Source organism: Bacillus rossius, chromosome 13 (assembly GCF_032445375.1).
Source record: "Bacillus rossius redtenbacheri isolate Brsri chromosome 13, Brsri_v3, whole genome shotgun sequence".
Lineage (NCBI taxonomy): Eukaryota > Metazoa > Arthropoda > Insecta > Phasmatodea > Bacillidae > Bacillus > Bacillus rossius.
In genome coordinates this window covers 14,579,422-14,606,399 of record NC_086340.1, presented here as the reverse complement: position 1 = coordinate 14,606,399, position 26,978 = coordinate 14,579,422, and the positions used below count along the sequence as shown (strand labels likewise).

Genomic DNA, 26,978 nt, shown 5'->3' with positions numbered 1-26,978 from the left:
TTTATTAATATTGAACAATTTATCATAAAGACTTTGCCCTGGTCACTCGGGTGACCAACGATACACCGGCGGTGCCGTTCGTTCCTAGTGTAACACTGGGTTACACTGTGTTGCACTTGGGACGCGTTCTGGTCACGCACACTGACACGCATGACTTGTTTGAAATGTATGCGCCTTCCAGTTTGATAACAACTTAAAAACCGTAACCATTCAATTCAAACATCCTGACGCGAATAAATTAATTCTTTCGTGTATTTAGATATAGGTAACTCTGTGAAGCTAAGTTTAATCTGGACTAGTGTTCATCTCCTCTTTTAAAGTTCTATGAATAAAGAAAGCATCTTTTTATATCGATTCAGCTCTATATCGATATATTTTGTAAACATTTCTGATTATGACACTGTGAGTTCGTGCTTTGTGACTGTTTGACACTTTGAATATAGATGAATTGAATACCTGTTGAGTTTGTATATTTGACGGTAAAGGTGTGTTGAAGTGACATTGTTATCGTCAGTATGTCATGATTACTTTCTTTAGAATGAACTAGTTCAATCCATGACCATTATGAGCTTCTGGACTCTTCTAATTATAAGCGGTAAGACTATTCGTTTTGCAATGTGTGTGATGATTTCTGAGCTTACATAGTTTTGACTCTATCAAATGTTAACATTATTGTGAATTTGGCTTTATTTTAACGTACCTTGATGTCAAATAAAACAATAAAACCTTAAAATTTTTAGTTGTGGGCTATGAATTATTGTTAATTATCTCCCGAGATTATAAAATTTTAGTGTTAGGATGTAGTAACAGAAATCTTGTTTATGATTATCATTCAGTTAGGTTTTATCATAGTGCTGTATTTTTGCACAAACGAAGACACAAATAATTTAACTCCTTGTCACAAGTACCCAAGTTTATCCCTTGATCCTGATGGCGTGATCTTGTTAATATTGATCCTGTGGTACATGATGCTTGCTGTTTTAATTTAGTATGTTGATAGATCCTGGCCAAACAAATTTATCACAATACAGACAAATTACGTCAAGTCTTGTGGAAATGTTTTATTTCGTATTTAACTTATGATTATGGTGTATTGTTATACCACAATTTTTTTGTTATATCGAGGATATTTCAACGTACTAAATTAAAACAAGCAGCATGTATCACAGGATCAATGTGTACAAGTTCATACAATCAGGATCAAGGGATAAACGTGATATGGAACTTTTACCAACAATGATTAAATTTTATATGAACTAAACTGAAAACATTAAACACACTCCTTTTTAGTGACTTGAGTTTTTCACATGCACTAAGTATTGGGGCTGTGTTCCAAATAATCAACACTCACACTTGTAAACGCTCCTCAATCCCTTGCACACTCTTCAAGTGGAATCTATTTACACTCTGGGACTCATCCTCACCCAAAAATGTGTAAATTTTCTGAAAGATTTACAGTGTAATCTCGTTTATTCAACCTTCGATTATACTAAATTCATTATGATAGGACATCCCAGGAAAGCAGACTGCGATCAAAAAAAAAATGTTTTTTAAATCATCACAGGACTGAATTTTTGTAGTACTGTATTTAACTTCAAACAATTCTTTAACTGTAAATTTATTTTTTTTTTTAGTTAATTTTCTCTGTTGTTTTGTTGCAAAACATGTTTATTAGGTTTGATTGTGTAATTTTATAACATGTTGTGATGTTTGATAGTAATTTTTTTAAACATTTTGATGTTAGCTGACATTTTTGCTTACCAGACATTCTGTGAGATAAATAAGGCTCTGCTGTATGCTATTTTATTTCTTTAATTTATACAAATGATATGATACTTAAACATCTTCAGGGTAACAAAAATTGTAACTCAAGCAAAGTGATCTAAAAAAAAAATATGTTTAGCTAATTTAAAACTGTATTTATACTTATAATGATTAATAAAGTTTAAAATAGTATTAGATTTCCTGGGTATTTTATTTATTAATAATTTTTTATTTAAAATTGTTTGATTATTTTTCAGTGTTAATTGCCATTACTATTTTAAACATAAAAAAAATCAACTAACTCGCAACACACACATAAAATTGCACTGTGCAGTAGGTACTGTTGATTATTATGGATTTTCCGTAATTATTGCTGATTTAGACGTCCAGTTGCAGAACTGTGGAGCGTCTGTATTCATTACGAAAGCAGTAAATGATTAGCGGAAATGATGGAGCTGTGGTGGGTAGCATTACAAGGGAGGAGAAGGGTGGAAAGGTTGGTCAGACTGTATGAGGTTATACGGGGAGAGGGGGCCTGGGGGCACACAGAGGTGGGTATAGAGGGCGGAGAGATCACGGGTGGAAGCTCCAGAGAGTCTGGAGTCGAACGGAAAGGGGTAGGAACGCTTTCCTCGGCAGGAAATGGGTTGAAGGAAGGAATGCTATGGGTGAGAGATGCAAGGGACCTAAGGAGAAGACTAATAGATTGAGGGGGGGGGGGGGGGGGAAGTGAGAGAAAGGAGAGGACTCCTTACCATTTGGTGAAAGCCCAATTGTGGGTGTAACATGAGGACATTTAAAAATCATAGTTTTGTATGATAAATATATCTCTTGTAATAAGAAGGTTAATCTTTTGTACAGTACTTAATCCTGACTTATTAATTATTAAATAATTTGAAAACATATGTGTAATTTTTAAATTACAATGATGGCTGGATTATCTCGTTACCGTGTAGAATTGCTGTTAATAATTTTGTAGAGCCCAGTATCTGGCGTAAACTTCATAGCGTTTGCTGACTGCCTGTTGAATCGTGTGCTTAAATGCGTGCCTGTGCGTCACTTTCGAGAGTGGGCGCACCAGTTTGAACATCGTGCTGTTTGGCACACAGCCTTGGAGGCTTGTGGGTCGCAGTACCTGCCTGCTGAAATGGACGACGACTTGTTTTTGCTCCAGCTGCCATCTCTGCCGGCAGTTCGTCTCGAGTGCTCGAGTTGAGCGACAGGTTCCTGGACGTCAGGAAGGATGGTCAGTGGCTGGTCATGGTGAGTTTTTTTCCTAATTCTCCATGGTCCATAGGCCTCCTTAAGGTAAATATGTAGTTGGGCGGTATTTGCGAAAAAAATGTTAAAAATCCGAAAATACCTTTATTTTATGCTCTTCAACGTCCTCTTTTCATTAAAAGTGGCGGAGGTAAGAAATTCCAAATACTTTAGGAGATATATAATTTTTAAATTTCATAATATGTAGTTGAGCGGTATTTGCGAAAAAAAAATGTTAAAAATCCGAAAATACCTTTATTATATGCTCTTCAACTTCCTCTTTTCATTAAAAGCGGCAGAGATAAGAAATTTAGTTCATTTATTGTTTAAAACGGTGTTTAATTAACGCCTCCAATTTAGGTGAGTTTTTAATGTTTCTAATTTTAAAGTCTTATTTGTTATTTTGATATTGTTGCGCAAGTAATAAGTAACAAAAAAAAATTACGTGAGTTGTTACTGTGCATCCTTTGTTACGGGTTTGTTATGTAAGGTCAGTTACATTATAAATAATTTAAAACTAAAGAATAATTAAAATTAATTCACATTATTTTTAATGTCGGCTTAGTTTGAAAGTATTAATAATGTAACCGACCTGACCTAATCAACCATTTTATTAAGTACGCATTGACGGTTCACGTATTCACGAACACACGGCAAAATAACAAAAATGGTGTCGCTCGAATGGTTCCACAGGTCTTGTATTGCAAAATTAAAAAATTTGATATCTCCTAAAGTATTTGGAATTTCTTATCTCCGCCACTTTTAATGAAAAGAGGAAGTTAAAGAGCATATAATAAAGGTATTTTCGGATTTTTAACATTTTTTTCGCAAATACCGCTCAACTACATATGATGAAATTTAAAAATTCGATATCTCCTAAAGTATTAGGAATTTCTTACCTCCGCCACTTTAAATGAAAAGAGGACGTTGAAGAGCATAAAATAAAGGTATTTTCAGATTTTTAACATTTTTTTTCGCAAATACTGCCCAACTACATATTTACCCTCCTTAATATCCTTAGAAAGCTCTACATTTGTCTTTAATTGAATAATGGCCCTTAAAAGTCCTTAATTCCACTAAAAACACCTTGATAAAGACTGATGGCAAGTAATGGAATTATTTGAGGCATTTTAATGTTATTTTGTTTCAGACTCGGCGGCAAACAAAGTTTGCACATAGACAGTACAATTAGGAATACAATTGGAGAATTTTAGGCCATGTGATTAGAAGTTATTTATAAAAAATAATTTGATTCATTTTTGTGTATTTTGTATCTCACCTTTAAACTAAATATGATTGTTTTTTTACTGCCTTACTTTGAACTTATAAAGTAAATAATGTGATTAGTGATCAAATTAAATTATAGGGCTGCATATTTCAGAGATTTCTAGAGATAAATTCTGGACAAAAGGGGTTTTATCTGTAAGAATTAAATGAACAAACAAATTATTTTTGTGCATGGACTATTCAACATTGTTGTTTTCTTGACTGATTTTGTGATGTACAAATAGTTTTCTACCTTTTGATAGTAACAAAGGCGGTGAAGTAAAGGTGTTTGTAAGAACTCCTTAATTTTTGATTGCACAAGAGGGTACAAACAATTTTCTCCAAGGTTACCGGCTGCTCTTACCTATCATTAACCTTAAGAAAGAGTTATGATTTGTTTCGAGTCATTATTTTGTATTTACATTAAACACTGTATTGACAATATTGCTAATATTTTGAGCAGTTTTTGTAGTTTTTTTTTGTGTGTTGTGTCATTTAATGTACATACTCATTTCACAGAATATGCTCTTTATCAGAAACATATTTTTAGGAGTTAATCCTTAGATTTTGAGTAAGATACGAGTTCTCCCTTGTGAATCAGTTCGATAAAACATGAATCAAATCATGCCAAATTTACCTTTCGCAAGTTTTTTTGACGTGGCGTCTAATAAATTGATGAACGCCGGCTGCACGCACGAGAAAGTGTCCCGTTACGCACATTGTCCCATTATGCTGTGTCCCGTTGCGCTCATTGTACGCTTACGCCGCATCAATCTCTCTTCCACTTGATTGGAACAACCATCGATTTGACTTTTTCGAGGCACATTAAACTTGAAACACTCCCATTCGTTTCCTACTTTTCCTATCATCGTCCTATCCTTAACAAAATTACACAGATTGGAAGAAGTTAAATAGCAAAAATGTATAAAAGTTATAGTTAAAATATAATCTCTTCGTTAAAGTAATAAACATATTTGAATTAATGAGTGCAAATAAAAGTAAGTTTATCAATTAAATTGTAGATTTCATTTCACTCCATCTTTGTATGCATACAAAATAGTGATAATTCAATAAGAATGATTCCTTTTTATTCATAAAAGTATGCAATCATTTCATAAATGTTTTGTCATGACGTCGTCACTTTAAACTATCGTCCGTAAACCGACTTTACAGACTTTACTTTTTTTTTTTTTTTTCCAAACATTGAGACAGCTTGTGAGGGGGGGCTGAGACCAGGGCGTGATGTGTGCGCAGTTCTACGCGCCGTGGTGCGGCCACTGCAAGCGCCTGGAGCCAGTGTGGGCCCAGGCCGCCCAGACGCTGCACAACACCAACATCCGTGTGGGGCGCGTCGACTGTACCCGCTTCACCAGCGTCGCGGCGGAGTTCGGCATCTCCGGCTTCCCCACCGTGCTGTTGTGAGTGCCCGGCTCCGTCCCGGCGCCGGTTGGGGCCCTGGGACAGGGTTCCCACGCTCCTTGAAAGTCCTTGAAAAGTGCTTGAAATGGTTTGAAGTAATCAAGGGCCCTTAAAAGTGCCTGAAAAAAACATTTAGGTGCTTAAAAGTGCTTGATAAAATTTACACTGTTTGTAAGAGTAATAATTACGTTGTGTTTATTTAGAACAAGTTAAAAGTGGGGCACAGCAATTTAATTTTACGATATTTATGGTATGTTCAAATAAATTTTACGTTGATTAACGCCCCGTTTTTCGACGGCATACGATAAGATATCTTCTATGTACTATATTTATTGGCAGTTATGGTGTCATCAATGTTTTTGTTCTGATAAAAGTTCGGTATAATGTTAAACTCAGCCAGTTTGCAATGTTTCTGTTCCTCCGATAAGCTGTTATCTTTCTGTTTGTAAGTAAAAGACAAAAAAAAATTCTGCACGTGTTCAAAATATACGTACTAAAATTATTTCATAATATTTGGGTCCTTGAAATTTTTGAAAAAGTCCTTGAATGTGCTTGAAAAGTGCTTGAATTTTTTTTAGATAAAAGGCGTGGGAACCATGTGGGATATTTCCCTCCCCTAGATCTAATTCAAAAAATGTAAAGAATTTAATGGTAAAACTTTCGTAGGTAAATCTTCAAATGCGATAGATTAGATTAAAAAACCACAATTGTATATATAATCATTACTAATTTAGTGTATGTGAGATTTTAATTTTAGCTGTTCCAAAAAATGTGATATTCATTTGCAGTTTTTTAAGCATTTCACGTTTCAATTATATATTTAAAATCCTTTCGTTCTGTCAATTGAAGGATTGACTTCTTTTTAGCTCTTAGTTTATTGTAATAGGACCTCGGGTACAATGGTAGTGACCGGAGTTTAGGCGACGTGTAATATTGGTGACAATATGACAAACCTAGAGCTTTTATTTTTGACTATGGTTTTGCTAATTTATCTTAGTTTATTATGATGTTCTTTTCCTGATAAATTATCCTCAAGTCAGTTGTATAAATTCTTAAGATAAAAATTTTCACATCATTATGACATGGCAATAAAATCTTTTTGAATTTTTTTTTTCTAATACAAAAATCATGAAATGAAACAGGTACAGACCAGCACATTGAGTTACAAGATAATGAAAATTTTAATTTTTCTTCATCCCATTAATTTGCATACTTTTTTTTAACAGAACATTAGACAAAACCAAAATTAATAAAAATTAAAAGCACCGACGCGGGGCCTGGGGCGATTGCCCGGCGTGTTCCTGTCCTGGGGCCGTCCCTATGCATGACCCAGCGCTCACAAGCAGACCAGCTCTGTCTGTTCACCATGCATAGTTTATAACCATGGTGATTGTAATGCACGGTTGATTTTCTATTAATCTGTGCATACGTAATGACTGCTGCTTTTTTTTCTCCCCCCTCCAGCTTGAAGGGCGATGAAAGTTACGTGTTCAAAGGCGATCGTACAAAGGAAGATATTGTCGACTTTGCCCTGAGGTTGTCTGGCCCACCTGTGCAGCAGTTGACAAAAGAAGAAAGCATGAAGAGCATCATCTCATCCAACCCGCTCTTCTTTGTTTACGTTGGCGAGCAAGAAGGACCAGTTTGGGTAATAGTTGACAAAGTACAGTAGAACATATTTTAGAGAGATAAATATCGGTGTCTCTACAGGTCACCAAAGTTACAAAAGTCATTGAAAAGTATTGAAACTATCATGAAAGTCACAAAAATTATAAAATAAACAGCAACTGTTCTGGGATTTCTTCAAACTTTAATTTCAAGCAGTCTTTTGCTTAACTTCTTTTGTTTGTTTTTTTATGCTTCACTTCAGTTTGTAGGGGCCCATGAAATACACCCACCTTTCAAAGTAATGCCTTAATTCATTCCAAGAAAATAGAGCGCTAATCAAATATGTTTTTATCCATAAGTGTGTATGTTAATAAAAATTTGTTTTCCAATTAGATACGTGCGCTAGCTGATCAACATTTTAATAAAGACACTATTCCTGTTAAAATCAATTTACAGTAGGGTTGGAAAAAAAAACAGGTTGTTTTGGTTCAAACCAGGTTTTTTTATTACATTAGTTATTTTGGTTCTCAGCATGTTAAAATGAAAGCCATACTAAATCCCACATTTTGCCACTCATTTTGAACCAGTAAAGTTATAAAATTAAAGAAGTGAAGCCCAGAAAATGTGCACATCTGATTGGAACTTAACCACAGAAAGGGTATTTCCTCGCAGGAAGAGGATTCTCCATAGAATGGGTGTTTCCCACAGAAAGGGGATTTACAGTAGTTGGGGTTTTCCCACAAAGTAGGTTTTATTGAATAATAAATTTATTTATTTCCTCTTTTTACACTTTTGACTACAATTTACTAATTTATTTATTTTTGAGGAGTATTTAGCTGGGAATAATTTACAACTTATAAAGATAATTTAAATGATACGATCATGATTAGTGTATAAATATTTGTTTCTGTATCAGGAGAAACATTAATGAGCAAACTATTGTTGTTATTAGAGTGGAATTAAAACTTTCATAAAAATTGATTAAGATATTCTATTTAAAAATACATTTTTTTTTTTAAACTATTCGATTTAAACCATGTTTTAATCCGTGGTTTAAACCATTGTTGTTTAAATCAGCCAACCCTGATTTACAGTACTAACATTTGTCTAAATCTAAATACATTTGCAGTATATTAAAAAAAATGTCGAGTAACATTTTGAGATTAAACAACCTTAATTTATAAAATTCACAGATCACATTCTTTAAATAGGACTTGGACATAACATTACTGACAGGCTCTTAACAACATTTCTGAAATATAAAATAATAATGTTATTCATATTGGAGATATCTTTAAACTCTAATAAGATTTAAAAAATCATATCTAAATTTTTTTCTGTTAGTGAGAATATTTAACCTGGTAATATAATTGCCGACTCTGTTGTTTACTTAATGTGTCTGTTAGTAGGGGCGAGGTAAACTAGCCCTCAATACCTAAACACTGCGTAAGAAATGCAAGGATGCCAGAAATGCTAAATCACTAAATCTTGTATTTTTAAAGGTCTAACAATTGCTTGAAATAAATATATTATGTTGTAAAATGTTGAGTTTTTTCCAGTCATAGAAACATTTCTAATAAGTGTGGGACAGTGTGCAGTGTGTTGCACAGTTTGAGTTTCATGATGACTGTGGTTGCACTTGAACACGGTCGGTGTGTTGGGAGGGGGGAAGGTCCGTGCTAGCTGGGACGGACACACCTGGGGCTTCCGTGCAGCGCTCGTGGGTCTTCTTCACACACACATTGCAACCTGCACAGACTTCCTTCTACATATTCACTTGGCGAACGTGTCTACTGGGTCACGGAAGTCACTTCCGTTTCAAGTCGCTAACATGGTATGCTTTCATTGTATGGTTTGGGAAAACCAATTTTTTTTTATTGATTTATGAATGATGTACTAAAAATAAAATGTTTAAAAAACGGGGCTTCATACAAACGGTTACTGCAAAACTATATATCACACAATCCCGCTAGGACTGACATAAAAGTTTGCCTTCCAAGTTAATAAAAATCAATAAATAAATACTATTTAATTAAAAAAAAGCCTTTTATAAGCATAGTTAGTCACATATGCATTTATTTAAAATGATTTGCAAAAACAATTAGAAATAAAATAATTTATGCTACTACCCCCTTAAAAAAAGAACATAAAGAACAGTGACATGCTACATTTGACATTGTTTGTGCTTACAAAAAAGTCACAAGGTCAAGAAAAAGATTTTTTAAGTCACAGACTTCAAACCTGCGAATTTTGCAACATAAGCATGCCATGTTAGCACTGACAGCGACTAATGACACTTTCACTATGTTCGTTTTGATTTCTGATTACTGTGTTTAATTTTTCCATGCACCAGAAGTCATAAATGATCAACATACTGGGTATAATTTTGAATTGTTACCGTAATAAAACTAACATGATTATTTGGTCTCACCGATTTTACCATCCAAAGAAAAATTTTCTCCATGTACACGAATGAGAAGAATGTTTTGTTCTTAGTTTGTTCTCATGATGGGGGAGAAATTTGAGAATGTACTCTATCTTCCCTATTAGCATCAAGCATCAAGTACACCCGCCCCTCGGAGTAACTTTTAGATTTGTGTAATTATGAAGTAACCACGCCAAAAAATTACAGCATGATTTGAAGTAGCTCTCTTTTCAATCTATTTGAATTTTTAATTTTCAAATGCACACAAATCTTAGAATCATAGTCAGGGTTGCTACAGGTGTAGAAAACTGGAAAAATGGGGACAATTCAGGGAAATTAAAATGGTCAGGAAATTCCCGGTAAAGTTAACAAAATCATTAAATATTTCTGTAATACCAATTCCGCCAACGTTCAGGTGCCTCACAAACTGCTCAAATGTTTATTAATCACAAAATTTCTGTGATTTTCCTTTTCCTGAAACCCTGTTCTTTTTACTGTCAACAAAAAGGGAGTAAACTAATTTCCGGATGCTTACATACAAGTTCGATGGCCTACATTCGATAGCTTTAGTTGAATCTATAGCAATTGTATACAAACACGTGTGTGTATAAAAAATAGTGTTAATTGTGCTAATGTGGCACGTTCAAAAGCACAAACGTCATTTTTCCTGAAAAGCAAAACCAAGTGATCCGCGGGATGATTTGTGTCTGGAAGGTCATGGAAAATTTGTAAACTTTGGGGAATTTTGGAACTTCAAGCTGTTGGCAACCCTGATAGTTTAAACATTTGGTAATAGTTTTTTCTTCTTTCATTGTCTATTTTTCAAGCCCAGTTTAAATGGTAAAATTATTTATATATCATAGAAATATCTCAGACTCCCGTTATGTTTGTTCAGCCATCTCGCAAGTCAGTAGCAGCTATGGTGAGAAATTATAGAAACTTTCAGGGTTAGTTCAACTTGCACATACCATGATGCACTAGTAGCAACAGAATTTATGCTTATATATTCATATTAGACATTCAATAGAGCTTCTGTATTAATAACATAAATATTTTTGTAGTTTATAAATGTTGTTATTCCCAAGGTCTTATGCGTGAACAATGACGCCCTTGATTTTTACGCAGTAATTTTATTTTGGAATTTTATTCTCTAAATGTAATTCAAATGCTAGTTTAAATGTATTAATGTACTATTTAGGCATGTTATTAATATGTACTGTAAATTGATTTTAATGGGAGCAGTCTCTTGATTAAAATTGTAGTCAACAAATACACCTCATTTTTTTGAAAGTTGATTAACAGGCTTTCTTATGGAAAAAAGTATTTGATAAGTGCTATTTTAATTGGAACTCGATTTTCCCGCAACTATGAAGGGTGATATTTTGAATCAGGAATACACTTCTTTTTATCTATATACCATTAAGGGCTTTATTTTTTTGTTATTGTAGTAAGTTTCCGTGAATAGAAGGTATTCAACAGTAGGTATTTCTAGGCCCTATTGATAAGGTGATAACTATTTCAACTTACAACACGACCACTACTGAAATAGTGGAAGATAGCTTTGTGTCAGACATTTAACTATAATGATATAAACATGTTTTTTAAATCTCATTTTACTTTTTTTTTTTTACAGGCCGTTTATTCTGATGTGGCAGAGAATTTCCAGGCACAGGGATTTTTCTATGCTGTCTCACCAGAAATAGCAAAAAATTATGTGAATCTCAAGAACACGCCATCCGTGTTTGTTTTCAAGGAAAACTCTTTCCACTTCATAAATGGTTTGTAATCACTAAATTTATTATGTTTTTGAATTTTATGATTTTTTTAAGTACCAAACAGAAATTTTGTGGAAGTATAATTTGGTGTTTTTTTAAAATACAGTGGATTCCTGCTAAATGGAATTGGACCCTGATCTGATCACGAAAAGCCCGGATTAAGCTTAATTTGCCTTAAAATGCACGCTATACAAGTTTTAGATGGGTAAAATTATTCTTTTTCATTTACATAGACCTCATTTTTTACCATTTTAACTTAATTTTTTTTTTTTAAATCTGGATTTATTAAATGTCTGTACGAGTGAGGTCCAGATTAGCGGGACTCTACTGTAGTTCAGTTGTATTGAAACATTTTCTGAAGGGAATGGTGAATAACTAAACAATTTTAGGCTTACATTACTGTTTAAAATGTTGAATAGTTTAGACTTTAAAAGTTGCTCATGTCTGTGGGTGGGTTTTCTGTTGACATGCCTGTCTGTACCCACTGACCACCTCCAGAAACTTGCTTTGTCTTTCATCCACCTTTGCATACTTTTTTTATAATCATAAAAAAACCTGCTATTTTATTTCTGCCTTGCTTCAGTGCTAAAAAGTGACAGTGTTGAATACAGAAGTCAAGTTGTCCATTGTTTTGCTTTATTTATTTACATGATAAATGTGACACTTGTGTGACTCTTTAGTAAGGAGATGTAATGCAATGTCATTTCCTGGGTGTGGGGGGGGGGAAGCAAAAGGGGTAGTCTCCCCCTTCCGTCCCACCTGACCCATCCTTTCCGAAGTGGGGGAAAAAAAATTAAACAAGGAAAGAAAATTAAATAAAAATATTCTGAAAAAAATTATTAACAGGTTGGTTGTTGGTATTTCAAAACTGAAAAAAATTTTACTAGAAAATAGAGTCGCTGCATTATCCGTGAGAAGCCATAAGAACTACAACCTTAGTATTTCTTCCTTTTTTATTGTTTATTATTGCATGACACTATTGATAATTCTCCTCCATGAAAAAAAATTTGAATTCCAAAAAATGCTCCTCTTTTGTTTTGATGTAGAAATGACCATGAACAGCTCTTTTTGTTACTGGACAAATATAATACCATAGTACATAAAAAATAATGGAGCATCTTAAATCGCTTTTGAACTTGCAGTCATAAACTTTGTTTAATGTAAAACAAATTAATTAAAAAAGTATTAATTTTTTTGTTAGAAGTTCTATTTTGTATTTTGATGAGGACTGCTCAGTCATTAGTACATATGTATATGGACTACATATGTACTTAAATCTTACCTTAACTACAGACATAGACACAATTTTATGGTTTTATTTGTTTAGACCAATTTAATTTTTAAAATATGAGATTCCTGTGTTATTGTTTTTTTTATTAATTCTGTTTATTCATAATGATACCATATTATTGAACATATTATTGACACTTAAATGTTTCATTATACGTAGTTACTTCACCAAAAGTGCCATTTTGAATAGTGCATGGTTCACTTTTACAATATAATAATTTGTAATAAGCATGTCTAGGACAGAACTACTTACAGCAATAAAAATAAATTCAAAAGTATTTGTGTTTTTGAAAAATGTACCAATGACATAATTTAAAAACGCAATGGCAGTTGAAGTGCTCGTCGAAGTTTAGGGTGCCACCACATGTATAGCGGGTTTGTGGATCCGGCTACTCTGTTCTCAGGGCCGAGAGACATAGCCCGTGTGTGGCGAGGCCCGTTTCCCCCCTGTATCACTAACAAGCTCCGAAAACGATGACAGGTGCATGAAGCTCCTTCCTCTCGCAGCGCTCGCGACTCACTGCCTGTTCGTCTTCGCTCGGCAACTTTTGGGGGGCGGAGCACTGACGTCACATCGGTGGGCGCGGGCCAATACACGCACGCACACACACACACCTCGGTGGTCGGTTAAAATTCCGCGGTCGTTAACGGGTGGTGGTGGAAGGAGGGGGCTCACAGTGTGTAAGGGGGGAGGTGGTGGCACATCGCGCTCAGAAGGGCGCAGCCCGGGACGATGTCAACTCTTAACAAATGCAAGATCAAAAAAAAAAAAAAGTGTAAAATTTATTTTTCCCAAACTCTTTTGTACATAGGCTAAATTTTGGCACAAAATTCTTGCTCAATAAATTACGTTCATTGAATTTACTATGTATACTAAACAATTTACATTTTTGTGATTCGAGTTAAGTTTTCATCGTGCTGTTTAATTTTTATGACGGAATCCTTACGTAGGGGAGTTACTATTTATCTATGTCCGACAGATGGTGCCAGCTTGGACGACGTTGCATACGAAGACTTGAACGACACGATGCACAGCTGGGTGAACGAGGAGAGGTTCACGACGTTCCCCAAAGTCACGCGGGGGAAACATCCACCAGCTGCTCCAGACGAAGAAGTACCTGGTGTTGGTGGTCTTGCAGGAGAACAAGTTGCACGAGATACCTGCGGAGATGCTAGAGTGAGTATTACCTGGGGTGACTGTTGCTGGGTTGGTTGGTTTAAATCACAATGGTTTAAACCAAGTGGTTTTTATAAAAAAAAAAAGTTGTTTTTTCCTTCTAAATAATGTATTTTTAAATATATCATAACTTTTTTTATGAAAGGTCTCAACTCTAATAGCAACAAGTTAGCTCATCAGTTTTCATTGTGATTTACAGAAACAGAAAAATTATATACTAATCAAATTCTTATCATCTAAACTTTCCGAAAAAAAGTTGTAAATTATACCCAGCTAAAAATTCCTGTAAATAAATGCATGTTGTGGAGTGTTTCTTTTTTTTCTTCTTCTATCTTACTTTTTCTTTTTTGTCAATAACTGCCACTTGATGTTTAGCACGCTCAGCAGTATATTTAGAAATAAGCTTGCAAGTGAACAACTAAACAGCAGTGGATCGTTAATTTTTGCTGGTTTGTAATTCAATCTTCTTAAAAAAAATTTCAATGGAAGTTACAGATGAAATTTGCCTTTGATCTTTGAAACTTGGTGGGTGAAAATTGAGATAAGATTTACTAATGAATTATGTTAAATGATTCACATTTGACAATGAATTATAACTATATTGCAATCAAGAGGGACAGAAAAAAATTACAAATAAATTTTTTTGGCATTCTTTTCGAAAAGCTTAAGTGTAAACGAAGGAGTAGCAACATAATGTTTGCTATTCGCCTTGTACCAGTTTGTTGGAGACACAGTTTGCTGATTGGTTGAGATTATGCATGTAGATCGGCCATTTCTCTTGTTAATCTATATATACTTTCTGTATCGTTAAGATCATAATACCTATTTATAATGTTTATTTAGACTAAGCAAGTCATTGATATTATAAACATCTTTTTGGAAGAACTCAATTGTACCACCTTTAATGTAATTCTTTCTAATTTTCCCCTCCATCCATTTGACTGTATAAAATTTTTTTAGGCAATGGTATGGGATACCTCAAAATCAAAATAGAAGTTAAATGTTAATTGTACAAAAGTACAGACATTAAAATAAAAAAAGTAATACAGGTACAAATATAGTCTCTAGAGATATAAGTAAACACAGACAGTTGTAAAACAGTATTACAGGTACAAATATAGCCTATAAAGCCAACTAATAGATACTAAAAGTATATACAGCTGAAATCAGAACAGTTATGCAGTTACAAATAAACTCTTTATAGTCAAAAATAGATCTAAATATACACATATAAGAATAAAACAGTAATGTCAATGCTAATTACTTAATCTTTGAAACATTGAAATAGTATTCAGGAAGTCAAAGAAAGAAAAATTTGGTTTTTATAAACAAGTTTTGAAGGTGAGAAATTAAGTTTGCTTATTTAAATATTTTTCTGTGGAGTAATAACATTTTTGCACTAGAAAGTTCAAAACACATTTAAACTGTTGAAAAGTTTTTTTTTTCTTTTAGACTCTGCGGTATGTTAATGAATACATAGTTTTTCTCCTTTAACATGTACTGTATTAGATGTAGACACATTCATGCAAACATTATTCCTACAGTTAAAATCATGAAAATTTCATCAAAATTAAACACAGATGTTCATTCTTTTATTTTTAGATAAATAGTGTGGTTTGTGGTTGCAGATTCAGAGACATGGTTGAATCCGTCATCAGAATGAAAAGAGATAAGTTCCACAAGTAAGTATTTAATATACAAGAAGACTTCTGATGTTCTGGCATCCCACTGTCCGAATGCCCGATGGTCGGGCACCGTCAGTACGGACCGAAGCCAACTAAGCAAACTTAAGATTAAAAAAACTATAATTTTTTGGTTAAGGTTGAAAATGCTTTTACAGTAGGCATGTAAGTGGTAGTTGGAATCGCTCTGAATGGCCTGAGATTAGTTGGCGAGTTCGCTCGTAAATGATTCATGCACTTTGTGTTTCTTCAGCAGAACTCTGCAGTCGTTGACGGCAAATTTAGTTTTTGGCATGTGTTTGCGTTGAAATGTTAATCAGTATGTTCTTGCTAAACAGTATTTGCTGCCAAACACTATCTTACGGATGTAATTATTTGCTGTACATCTTAAGTGTTTAGCAGTCACGGGAAATATCACCTGATGATCCCGTATTTTGTTGATGAAGCACCTGCAAAGTTTTGAATGTGCCAGATCATCGGTATTGTATGTATTTACGTTTCTCCAACACACGTTTTGAGAAAATTATTTTTTGAAAGCAATTCCAGTAAGTACAGTTTTTTGCATCACATTTCTACAGAAAGGAAAAAAAAAGGTGTCTTTTCAACCCAGTGCATTTAAATTGAATCTGTGAGAATGAAACATTTCTACAACTCTGTACTTATTCAGTAATAAAGGCCGTAGCTGGAATAAGAGCATATGAGTGTACATGCCTTTTTTGGGTGAATATTTTTAAAAGGCCAACCGTATGGAAAATGATAATTTGTTTGAAAATTTACAGAGATGGATTATTTTATTTAAACCTCTCTGCTTGTTTAACATGATTAACATAAATAGATTTTCTAGGTGATTTTTTTTTTGTTATTGTAGTTAAGCGTTTCCTAAAATTTTAACAATGTCCGGGGCAATGCATGTATTTATTATATTTAAAATTTATGTTATCACTCTCATGAAAATGTTTAAATTTGAAGCTGGTATGCTCAAAAAGCCATTTTTGTGTCTGTCTGTGCCCTTATTCCACTACTTCGACCAGTAACAAAGTATTTCAGTGACGTCACGATGGTTGGGGATTTCATTGAAGGTGGTTTCAATTCGGGTGGGTCGGCAACCCTGAGCTCGCCAACTCCATAGCGATGACCCACCTGTCCCTCCCATACCTGCTGGTGGTCAACTCGACGACGAACCACCACCACGTCCCGGACGACGATCCGGGCCGGATGACCTCGGAGGCGGTCGTCCTGTTCCTGGAGCGGATCCACAACCAGTCTGCCCCGGTGAGGAAGCTGCCGTGCCCGGCCACAACCGTCTACTGTATACTGAATGCATTGAATACTATAAGTCCGTTAGCGTTAACATCTAACATGACGGGTTTCATGTTCGCCTTGCCGTTCGATTGCCCGTGGAGTTTCTGAAATGCTTGAAACACTTTTCACACACTTCGCTTTGTTTTTTTATTGTGCAGTCACAGTACACCTTCAAGTCTACGACAACAGTTGAAATCAATGTTATTTAAGAGTGAATGTCCTGTTCCAGGTCGTGATTTTATGCCAACTTGTACACTTTTTTTAAATGGTTTAACTTTCACAAACTGAAAAAAAATATATATATATACATCGCACAATTTTTTTTTGCATAATTAGCTGCCAAAGTTTCATTTTTAATGTTTTTTTTTGTTTTACCAACAAGGCCTTCTTGCAGAAAAAAATTAAGAGTTTATTACAATTTATAAGATTTTACTGTGTTTTGATGGTGCAGCTGGAAATATAATACCGGTACCGGCTTTTTTTTTTTTTTTTTTACTTTACTTTATAAAAAATTAGCCAAATATTCATTGTGATCAATGGAAAAAACAATGTTATCCTCTGTGCGATAAAAAGTGTTTTAAAAACCATAGATTCAAAACTATGTATTTCACACCCCCCAACAAGTTAAGTTTTGTTGGCATAAAGAGGTATTTCGATGTGATTTGGAGACGAGGGTGGTCGCATCTGCGTCTGTGCGACTGAAAAAATGTCGGAGTAGGACCCTTCCCGGGAGCCACGAAAGCATGTTTTGCAGGCGTACGGAGGCAACTCGTGGCCGGTGCGGCTGTACCGAACGTACTTCGAGATGCGGACGTCCCTCGCGGACATGTGGCACGGCAACCCTGTGCTGACTGCCGTGCTGTTCGGCCTGCCGCTGGGCTTCCTCAGCCTCATCTGCTACTCCATCTGCTGCGCGGACATCATGGACGCGGACGAGGAGGAAGGTGAGGCGCTTTGGCCCGGGTCCGTGGTCCTAGTTTCCGTCCACCGAAATTGCCCTGGCCGATTTCCCTCCCAGAATATCCTGGAGTTTGTTTTGTATGTAGAGCTGTTTTGATAACGATTCCGATTCCACCTTTTTTGATACGGATTCCACCTTTCCCAATACCGATACTACATTTTCAGATACCGATGCCACCTTTTCTGATACCGATGCCACCTTTTCTGTTACCGATGCCACCTTTTCTGTTACCGATACCACCTTTTCTGTTACTGATACCCTGATGCCACTTTTTCTGATACCGATACTCCAATACCACCTTTTCTGGTACCGATACCACCTGTTCTGATACCAATGCCACCTTTTCCGATACCGATACCACGTTTTCCGATACCGATAACCCCAGTGCCACCTTTTCCGATACCGATAACCCCAGTGCCACCTTTTCCGATACCGATAACCCCAGTGCAACCTTTTCCGATACCGATAACCCGAGTGTCACCTTTTCCGATACCACCTTTTCTGATATTGACATCACCTTACCACCACTGACACCTGGTACTACCACCCACTTTTTTATTTACTGGTTACACTTTATATATAAGTACAGTCAAACCTCTATCTATCGAACTCGCATGTATCGATTGTCCGTGTTTATCGTATACTTTCTACGGTCCCGGCAAAATTGCCATACAACGAAGGTTAAAAAAGTCCGCTTGTACCGATGTTCGAATTATCGTTTTGTCCGCATTGATCGTACAAAATATGTGGTTCCATCACTATAAATTATAATAGATGATCGTTTAACCATAAAGATTTTGCAGAAATAACCATATCTTAGAAAGAAACCGTCATAAAAACAGTAACGATAGTATACAGTAGTAAAAATCACCTTAAATCTGCAGCCAAGTAATGGAGCACGTAAATATGAAGAAATGACAAATGAACAACAACCTGCGAAGAATTATGGATGATGTGCCATAACTACAGTACAAACCCAATTGTTATCCTAAGATAATTACCATAAAAAGAACTAAAGATTCTTTGTCGATACCATAATTACTGCAGAAGCAGGATAGCTACCACATTTGCACTACAGTTACCGTAACAACCGAGATGTATATTTACCGTGATGGTAATGTATTTATTTATGACATTAAAATTAAAGAACATTATTGAAAAAAAGGATGTTAAATTTTTATATGTACGTTTGGCACATGTTGCGAAGAAATAATGCGATCTGAAAGAATGCAGTAATACTACGAAAAGTGAAATGGGTAATCGTGGATTTTTAGGTTATGGCAGTCTCTCGTTTTTCAGTAATATCGGCCGAAAATTAACAAGCGTATCGGAAGTCGGCAGAAATGCCGATTCAACTAAATATTGGCAAAATCGGCTTCTTCAGTACAGCTCTACATTTGATGGCATGAGTAAACATATTTCAGACTTCAGGATATTGAAAAAGACTTTAATTTCCATGTAGATTTATTGTGCGTATGTTTTTTTTTGCAAGTGTAAATTGAATTAAGTAAAATACTTCCATTTTTATTTATTTTTCAACTGATTAACTTTAATGGTAAATGATAAGTTACATATATTTCTGACACTAATTTTGAGGTTGTAATATTTTTAAAAAATTCTTAGAGTGAAGTCCACATCTATTGAATGTCCGCATCTACTGAATTTTTTTGTTAGTCCCCTGAAAAACGATAGATAGAGGTTTGACTGTATTTGAAACAAAACATTTTTATATATTTTTGGATGAATTCCAGAATTTAATTATTAAATCTAAAACGAAGCAAGCAGATTGAAGTACTGTACTTCACCAACAAACAAATAATGTCCGTTTAAAAAAAAAAAAAATAATGTTTGTGATTGGCCGATATCTGATACAACTGTCAGGTATTGGAACAACCCTAGTTGTGTGTGATCATATCTAATTACCTTGCTGTTAGTGATATTTAAAGCTGAATCAGGGCAACAAATACGGTTTGAATGAATTAGCCTAGCATGTGCTTGTTTGAGTGATTTCTTAGTGTCTCCATTTCACGTAGTCACATAAAAAAATTCTTAAAGAAATAAAAAACTAAGTTGCAGGGGGCTGGAGTTGTCTCTTGATAGCTTTAACCAACATTTTGCCAAACTTTAAGTGACCATTCTGTAGCTCTCGTACAGCACATATTAATTTTTTTCCTTTCCCCAAGTCCCTAGGGAAAGTGTTAGAAAAAATATTTCACTGCCTGGAAGAAAATCATTTTGTACCAAAGCAGAATACTGCAAAAATTTTTTCTAAATATTACTGTCTCAATCGACATTCATTCTGCCGAAACCTTTAAACCTGCTTTAGGATATCCTTCACTTATTGCCCCCCCCCCCCCCCCCCCCCCCCCAAAAAAAAAAAAAAAAAACAACAACATTCCAAGAATATAGTTGTTGTGATTGTCCCGTCGTCCTGAATGTTTGTTTCAGAATTGGGCCACGAAAAGAAGGAGTAAGTGCGCGTGTACACCAACCAGGTGTGCCGTCTGTCATTCAGTGCCATACGTGACGTTAACTGTTTCACGGGTGTGGTATGATAAAATCCTCGTGGGATTGCGATGTCCAAGTGAGCGACACAGACACAATCCGAGTTACCGTTTTGTCTGCTGAGAGAGGAAAACCTAAAGGTGAAGTGAGCTCTGTTTGTGGGGCCAAAAGACTAATTCTCGTTTTTTTTTTTTTTTTGCTACATGTTGTGAGGATAGATTTTAGCATCCTTACCCTTCCATTTTTTATTTATTTATTTATTAAAAACAAAATTTTTAAAATAAAAGCCATATTTTAACACGTAAGGCTCAGTCTCAACGCCATGAAATTTTTGAAATGTAACTTCTTTGGGCGTGATAGAAGTATAAAATTTCAAGGCCGAAATTTAATGCAACATTTTCATAAAACATTGTGTATTTGGGCAGAGGGCAACACAACGGGGTTTGAGCTTATTTTGAAGTGAATAATAATTCTTTAAATTCATATTTATTTAGAAAATGTCTTATTTCTCTCTTTCTCTCTCTCTACCGTTTTACCCCTTACAATATACTTATGAGTCGAGGTTTTAATTGCCAAAAATGTTTCACTAAAATAGCATATACTGAGTTACACATGCTCTTTCTTTTTTTGACCCTACTTTTATTTAAGGGTTATTTCTAAAATTTTAACTCTATATCTCCCTTGCATTGATTATGCCACAAATATTTTAAAGGGATATTCCAGTGGTGTATTATCATGGGTGTAAAATTTCACAAAATTGATTATAATTATGAAGACTTGCACACCTTTTCACACCCATGATATTGCATTAAGTGAATATTTGTTGAAAATACACGAGAGTCCCGTTATAGCGAGGTGTCACGGTTCCGGGTTTGATCCTCGCTATAACCGAATTGGACAAATTTTGGCCCCCAAAAAATAAAAATTAACCGAAAATAGCATAAAAATTGTGTTTAAACCTGTATAATTGGAAAATAACAGGTTATATTAACGAAATCTTAATTTCTGTGAGCAGATGTGTGAATTTTCTTTAAAACGATACCCCAGAAGTACGGATGCGATCACCGATTGCATCAAAATAACCAGAATACCCTATCAAGCCACGTAAGTATAGCATCTCAGCCCGCGGCCGACGCAGCATTGCCCTGCTATCTATTGCCGACGCGGGCTGTCTGCTGGCGGCCATGTTGGTTCGGGATGTTGCTAACAGGTGGTGCTAGTGTAGCGCGACGATTTAATTCCTTACAAAAAAGCAGGAGTGCGGCTGCGGCAACGCACGTACGCCTCAAACGAAATAGTCGCTGGAAAACTATACTTTTTTCATTTAAAAAAACCTGTCAACTTTTTTAGAAAATAAATTTGGGATTAAACTCAAACCATCACCACCCCTTTCTCGGACAGATACCCCAACAACTGACCGAAACAAAAGTTACAAGAAAACTGACCTAGCGATTCGGAAATAAATACGGTAGTGCCGACTAGAGGTGTAAAAGTAACGAAAAAATGCGTAACCGTATGTATTTGTTACTATAACAATTAGTACTCGTTACTATCGTTACGTTACTCGTTACTTCTGATACCGCATAACATGCTATGTTATGTTGCAGCAACGAATCCAGTCGTATTGCGTACGCGTGCAGTATGATGTCGCGTAAATAATAATAAATAGAGTATAAACAATTAACAATATTTGATAATTAATAGTTTTTGTTAACCAAGAAACAATTAAATTTCATTAGAGTGGCTTTTTGATATTATCTCTTTTAAGATAACCAAAAAAAACGTGAAAATACGCGATTATAAAAACAAAAACATACATATTTCAAATTTGTAAAAAATACTTTCTTACGTTGTTTCTGTTCCAATCTCAAACTTTGTCTACACACGGCACAGATAACTAACGGAAGTTTGATAAAAGAAAGAAAGGATGGGATTCTATTTTTAAGCCACGCACTTAGGTGGCGACTGCACGGCTGAAGAATGTGACGCGTCAACGGCAAGATGTCTAGTGGCGAGCAAGAGGGGTGGAGATAAAGCAGGCAAATAACAAAAGCGCGCTACAAGCGATCACGCCGTAAATTCCTCAAAAATACCTCGTTATAGCCGTGTTCTCGCTATTACTGTGCTCGCTATAACGAGATTCTACTGTATTTGTGGCAGAACAGCAAATCCATGGGAGGTATTTACTTAATACATTGTATTGAAAAAAAATTAAACATGGCATGAGAGACCCAGCCTTAAAAAAAAAAAAAAAAATTGATGATTGATTTATTTATGTTTTGTAAGTCAGAATTTATCATCAGATGCCATAAGTGTGACATGCCCTTCAGTCTGGCGTGTGTTTCACGTGGGCCTTTATTCGTCTCTGATCAGGGACAGATAACTAAACAAATATATGTACATGCTTCCAAGTCTGGATTTTAAACCTTTTTATATGGTGTAAGTACAGAAAATAAACAAAGTTCAGTGATTTGCAACTCCTGGAAATTCAGTTAAAGATTGAGTAAAATTTTCAGTGACGTGCTGATCCAAGCATGAGCGCCTAGCCCATCAGCATGCGTGTTCACTGGTCATCTTGTCTCACCCAGTCTGCAGAGTAACACACGTTAAAGTTTGTTACTGAATATTCCCCTTTACGACCCCATTTATTACAACAGCTCTCTTTTCAAGGGACTCTGAAAAACATTTTTGTGTTGGGCGTGTCAAAATTTTGATGGTAATCGGCAACAAATGTATTTGATTTGAAGTGCACTAAACTGCATTTCTCTTGGCGAGTGCTGTACTGCACATAGTGCTGTAGACAGTTTCTCCTCCTGACTAACCCCCTTCACCCTCCTACCACAAATAACAGTTTCATGGCACCAGGCTTGTCTTCCTGCTGGCCGCAATCTTCCTTGCCCAAACCCCTCTCAAATACACTTAAATTTAGTTAGGTTGGGGGAAAAAAAAACATTCTGAGATATGTATCTTGCTCTTGATCACACTACCCTCTCTGTTACAGTCCGTAATTATGAATTTTGCACGATTTTGAAACACACTTTATTTTGATTACTGTTTGTTGACAACTTACTGATCTTTTATTTTTCTACTCCAATTTAGTTGCTCTTACATATTTTTTTTTTTACATAATTTACAAACTTTTAATTCATGTAAAATGAGTATGAAGTGGGAATTAGCAAGATCCCGAAATTCAAGATAAGTTTCAGGATCACTTAAGGATTTTCCCCCCCTAAAATTTCACATTAAATAAATACGCTTTTTACCTGTCTGTAAAACATCATACAATGCTGTGCCCGCCCAGTGGTTAGTTTCATTCAAAACACTGCTAAGGAAATTTGTACAGGATCTAGTAGAAAAACTGCGGCTCTAAACATATGGAATGATTAAGTTATCCTGACATGCTTTTCGAGTAGATATAGAGCGACCATCCAAATGCACACCCACCCCCTACTCCTCTTGTCGTTCTAACTGCAGATGATGATTATTTTGACAGCTCAGGCAATTATCTTTTCCCAGGGGTACACAAAAAAAAAGTCCCTTCACAGAATAAAAAATTTACCCTTTTATCACGAGCACAACACACACTGTAAAATTGGCTGCCGTCAGTATGTCTGTAAGAAAAGAGGGATTCGAAGCTTATATTACCACTTCATCAGAAAAATAAAAAATGACAAGAGATAAATATTCCTGCCAGGAACAAGTAAGTCCCCCTTATTTAAACTTTAAGGTTTTTACTGAAGCCCAGCTTTGGTATAGTCATACTTTACTATAAAAACCAAATGCCTTTATATTAAAAAAAAACTTAATGCAACTTTGAACTTTGATGGTGTATTCAACACCCCACACATCTGTAAGAGCCTTGGTTATCAATAGGCAAGAGTATATTCTAGTACTCCAGATGTGCTCCATATGAACTCCACAGTAAAAAAATGTCCCAAGGCCAAAAACAAATGTGAAGATTTACAGTTAAATAAAAGTGACCTAGTTGCTAAAGTGACCAGTTTTGAGCCCTGTAAATGTAAAATGCCTTAGAGTGATCTGATAATATGCAATTTAAAGTGAGGTAAGTTTCACTGTATAAGTGTGTTAGGTTAGATATTAGCAACCAAAAGGTTTGATTCAAGTACTTAAGCCAAAAATTATTTGAGCAAATAATTCAGGTTTCTATGCCATACATAAAGGTTTCCTCTTGCAAACTGTTTTTAGATGGAAGTAGTATTTGTTCTGTATTGGGTGAGAATTTTATATTTATTAATTATTACCAATCACTGTTTTCCTATAAAGCCAATCTTTACAGTAAGGTAACTTCAAATGTTAATAATAAAAAGACAATCATATTCTAATTACATGCCAACTTGAGAAAAAACTTTTCTTCAACATTTTTTTCACATCTAGGTACTTATGTAAATGAACCATTTGTACATTTGTTGTTTCATAACAGTAAACTAAATCTGTGCAAAGAACTTGAAATGATTTAATTCTTAGTCATTGTGAAAAGTAACTCTTCGTGTGTTTTATTTTTCTACTTATTGGTTTTACTAGAATTTTATTCTGACCCACTTAACATTCCCTACACTGGTGCAGTATGTCGTAGCGGTTCCATAGTAATTATAAATGATTTCGCTTTAAATGGGGTAATGGTGTCCATAAAAACAAAAATTGTTTAGCTTTAGAACTTAGGAAATGGCTGATTTGTATTAAGTTTGATTGTAGAGATTAAGTTTGGGAAATTTCTTTTTTCTATACAATCAAAAATTATTACAGGATCATTAACTTTTGAAACTTTAAGCTAATTTCAACTTTCAGTTTCTCTTTTAAAAATTATATTTATAAATTCTAAACACTGTTGTAACAAAATAAAAGGTAAAGCAACATATCATTTTAGTCTCCTTGATACAGAACTTTTTACAAAAACAGCCATAGATTTAAAATAAAATTGGTTATCGAAGTAGTAACATTATTTTCTATATTAATTTTTTCTTAGCTCAGGTCTTCTTTTTTTTTTTTATTATTTATTGTCTATGCTTAAAAATAATTGGACAGCTAAGAACAAAATACAAAATATCCCTTTCAGCACAGCATACAGGCGTAGGTATATTTAGAAGTACCTATTTTTCTTTTTGAAATGTTTTGTAACTCCTGGAAAATATTAAGAACTTAATGTACATAACAACCTGTATGTTTACAGATATTCCAACAGATATTCCAAAAAATATCCAATTTCATTTTCTCATATTCCATGAAGCAAAAATATTTTGAATGATTTAACTTAATGCATCCAGCATTGAATGTCTTAACGAAATTCATATTATGCAACAATATTTAAAATTTTAAAACATAAATAAACTTAAATTCATAAGAGTACATGGTAGGGAAGTTTTATTTTTAGTCCCTGTTTTTCCAACCCCTTGTAGTAATGGCTTGTATTATTAAAAATTGATTGAGACAAAAGTTTTGGATAAAAATTGTAATATTTACAAACAAATGAAACAGATTTTATAATTTACCTACCAAGGGAGTAATGAATTTTTTAAAAATATTCTAACTTATATTTTCAACTCCTTGGAGCAATGATTCATCTAACCAAAAATCATTTCAGACAAAAGTTTTAGATAAAAATTATAAGATTTACAAACAATTTGAATGAATTTGATGATGTGCCTACAAAGGGAGTTATATATTTTTTTTTGTTCTCCGAACCTTGGTTTTTCAACCACTTGCAATAATAATTGGTCGTAACAAAAACATTTTCAGTGAAAAGATTTTGGTATTTCTCCTGAGTTATAAATATAATACGTTCAAACAGATGTGATATTTTCCCTATTATGGAAGTTTAAGAATTTAAAAAAAAAAATCCTATTTTCAACCCTTTGGTCAGATATTGCCTGTTAACAAACTCAACCGAGATTTTCCACTATGTAACAACTCGTACAATCCAGTAAGACTAATTTGTTATAAATAAATGTTTTTGTCAAATTTCAGGTTAGATGTAAAAAATTTTTCCTTTTGAAGTTATTGTGAACGTAATTCTCCAGGTTTATTGTTTTTATTTTCAAAATTCATAAGTTTATTTTTTGAAGTATTTTTTTTTTTTTCTGTCTTCTTTGTGTGGGAAGGCGTGCTGACGTGATTATCCTTCGTTTTTTTCCACGACCAAGGCTTTGTTTCACACACTAGGCGTGAGAGTCACGGGAGTGTGAGAAAGATACGAAATCGCTGCGTCGTGGGAACAGAAGTAAGCATTTCGTGGAAGCTTGTGTTGCTATGCACCGTGATTGGCTGAGAATTATGGCAGCGAGCCCAGAACACTGCCCGCACAAAGGAAAGGAAGGCTGTAAAATTCAGTCATTGTCTGAGCACCGGGCCGAACGGTCGTTGTTCAAGCGATGGCTCCGTGTATAATTTTTTTTACGTACAGTTTAGTTAATTTTTTTGTGTGTGCTCTGTTGTACGAAATATAGTGTGATTTTTCCATGAATTAAAAAAAACGGGTAATACGTCTAACATACTGTATAAATTTCTTCTTTCTTCGTGACCTGCAACC

General features: G+C 34.8%; 1 protein-coding gene across 1 annotated transcript; it reads left to right on the top strand.

Moving 5' to 3' along the window:
* Positions 1-401: 401 nt before the first annotated feature.
* LOC134538262 (protein disulfide-isomerase TMX3) lies at positions 402-26,938 on the top strand. The gene is given in 11 exon segments (XM_063379413.1): positions 402-595; positions 2,939-3,027; positions 5,545-5,708; positions 7,174-7,357; positions 11,376-11,520; positions 13,788-13,888; positions 13,890-13,984; positions 15,613-15,666; positions 16,746-16,938; positions 17,723-17,912; positions 20,378-26,938. Coding segments are annotated over 11 exon segments (1,281 nt in total). The 5' UTR covers positions 402-555; the 3' UTR covers positions 20,404-26,938.
* The last annotated feature ends 40 nt before the right edge of the window (positions 26,939-26,978 follow it).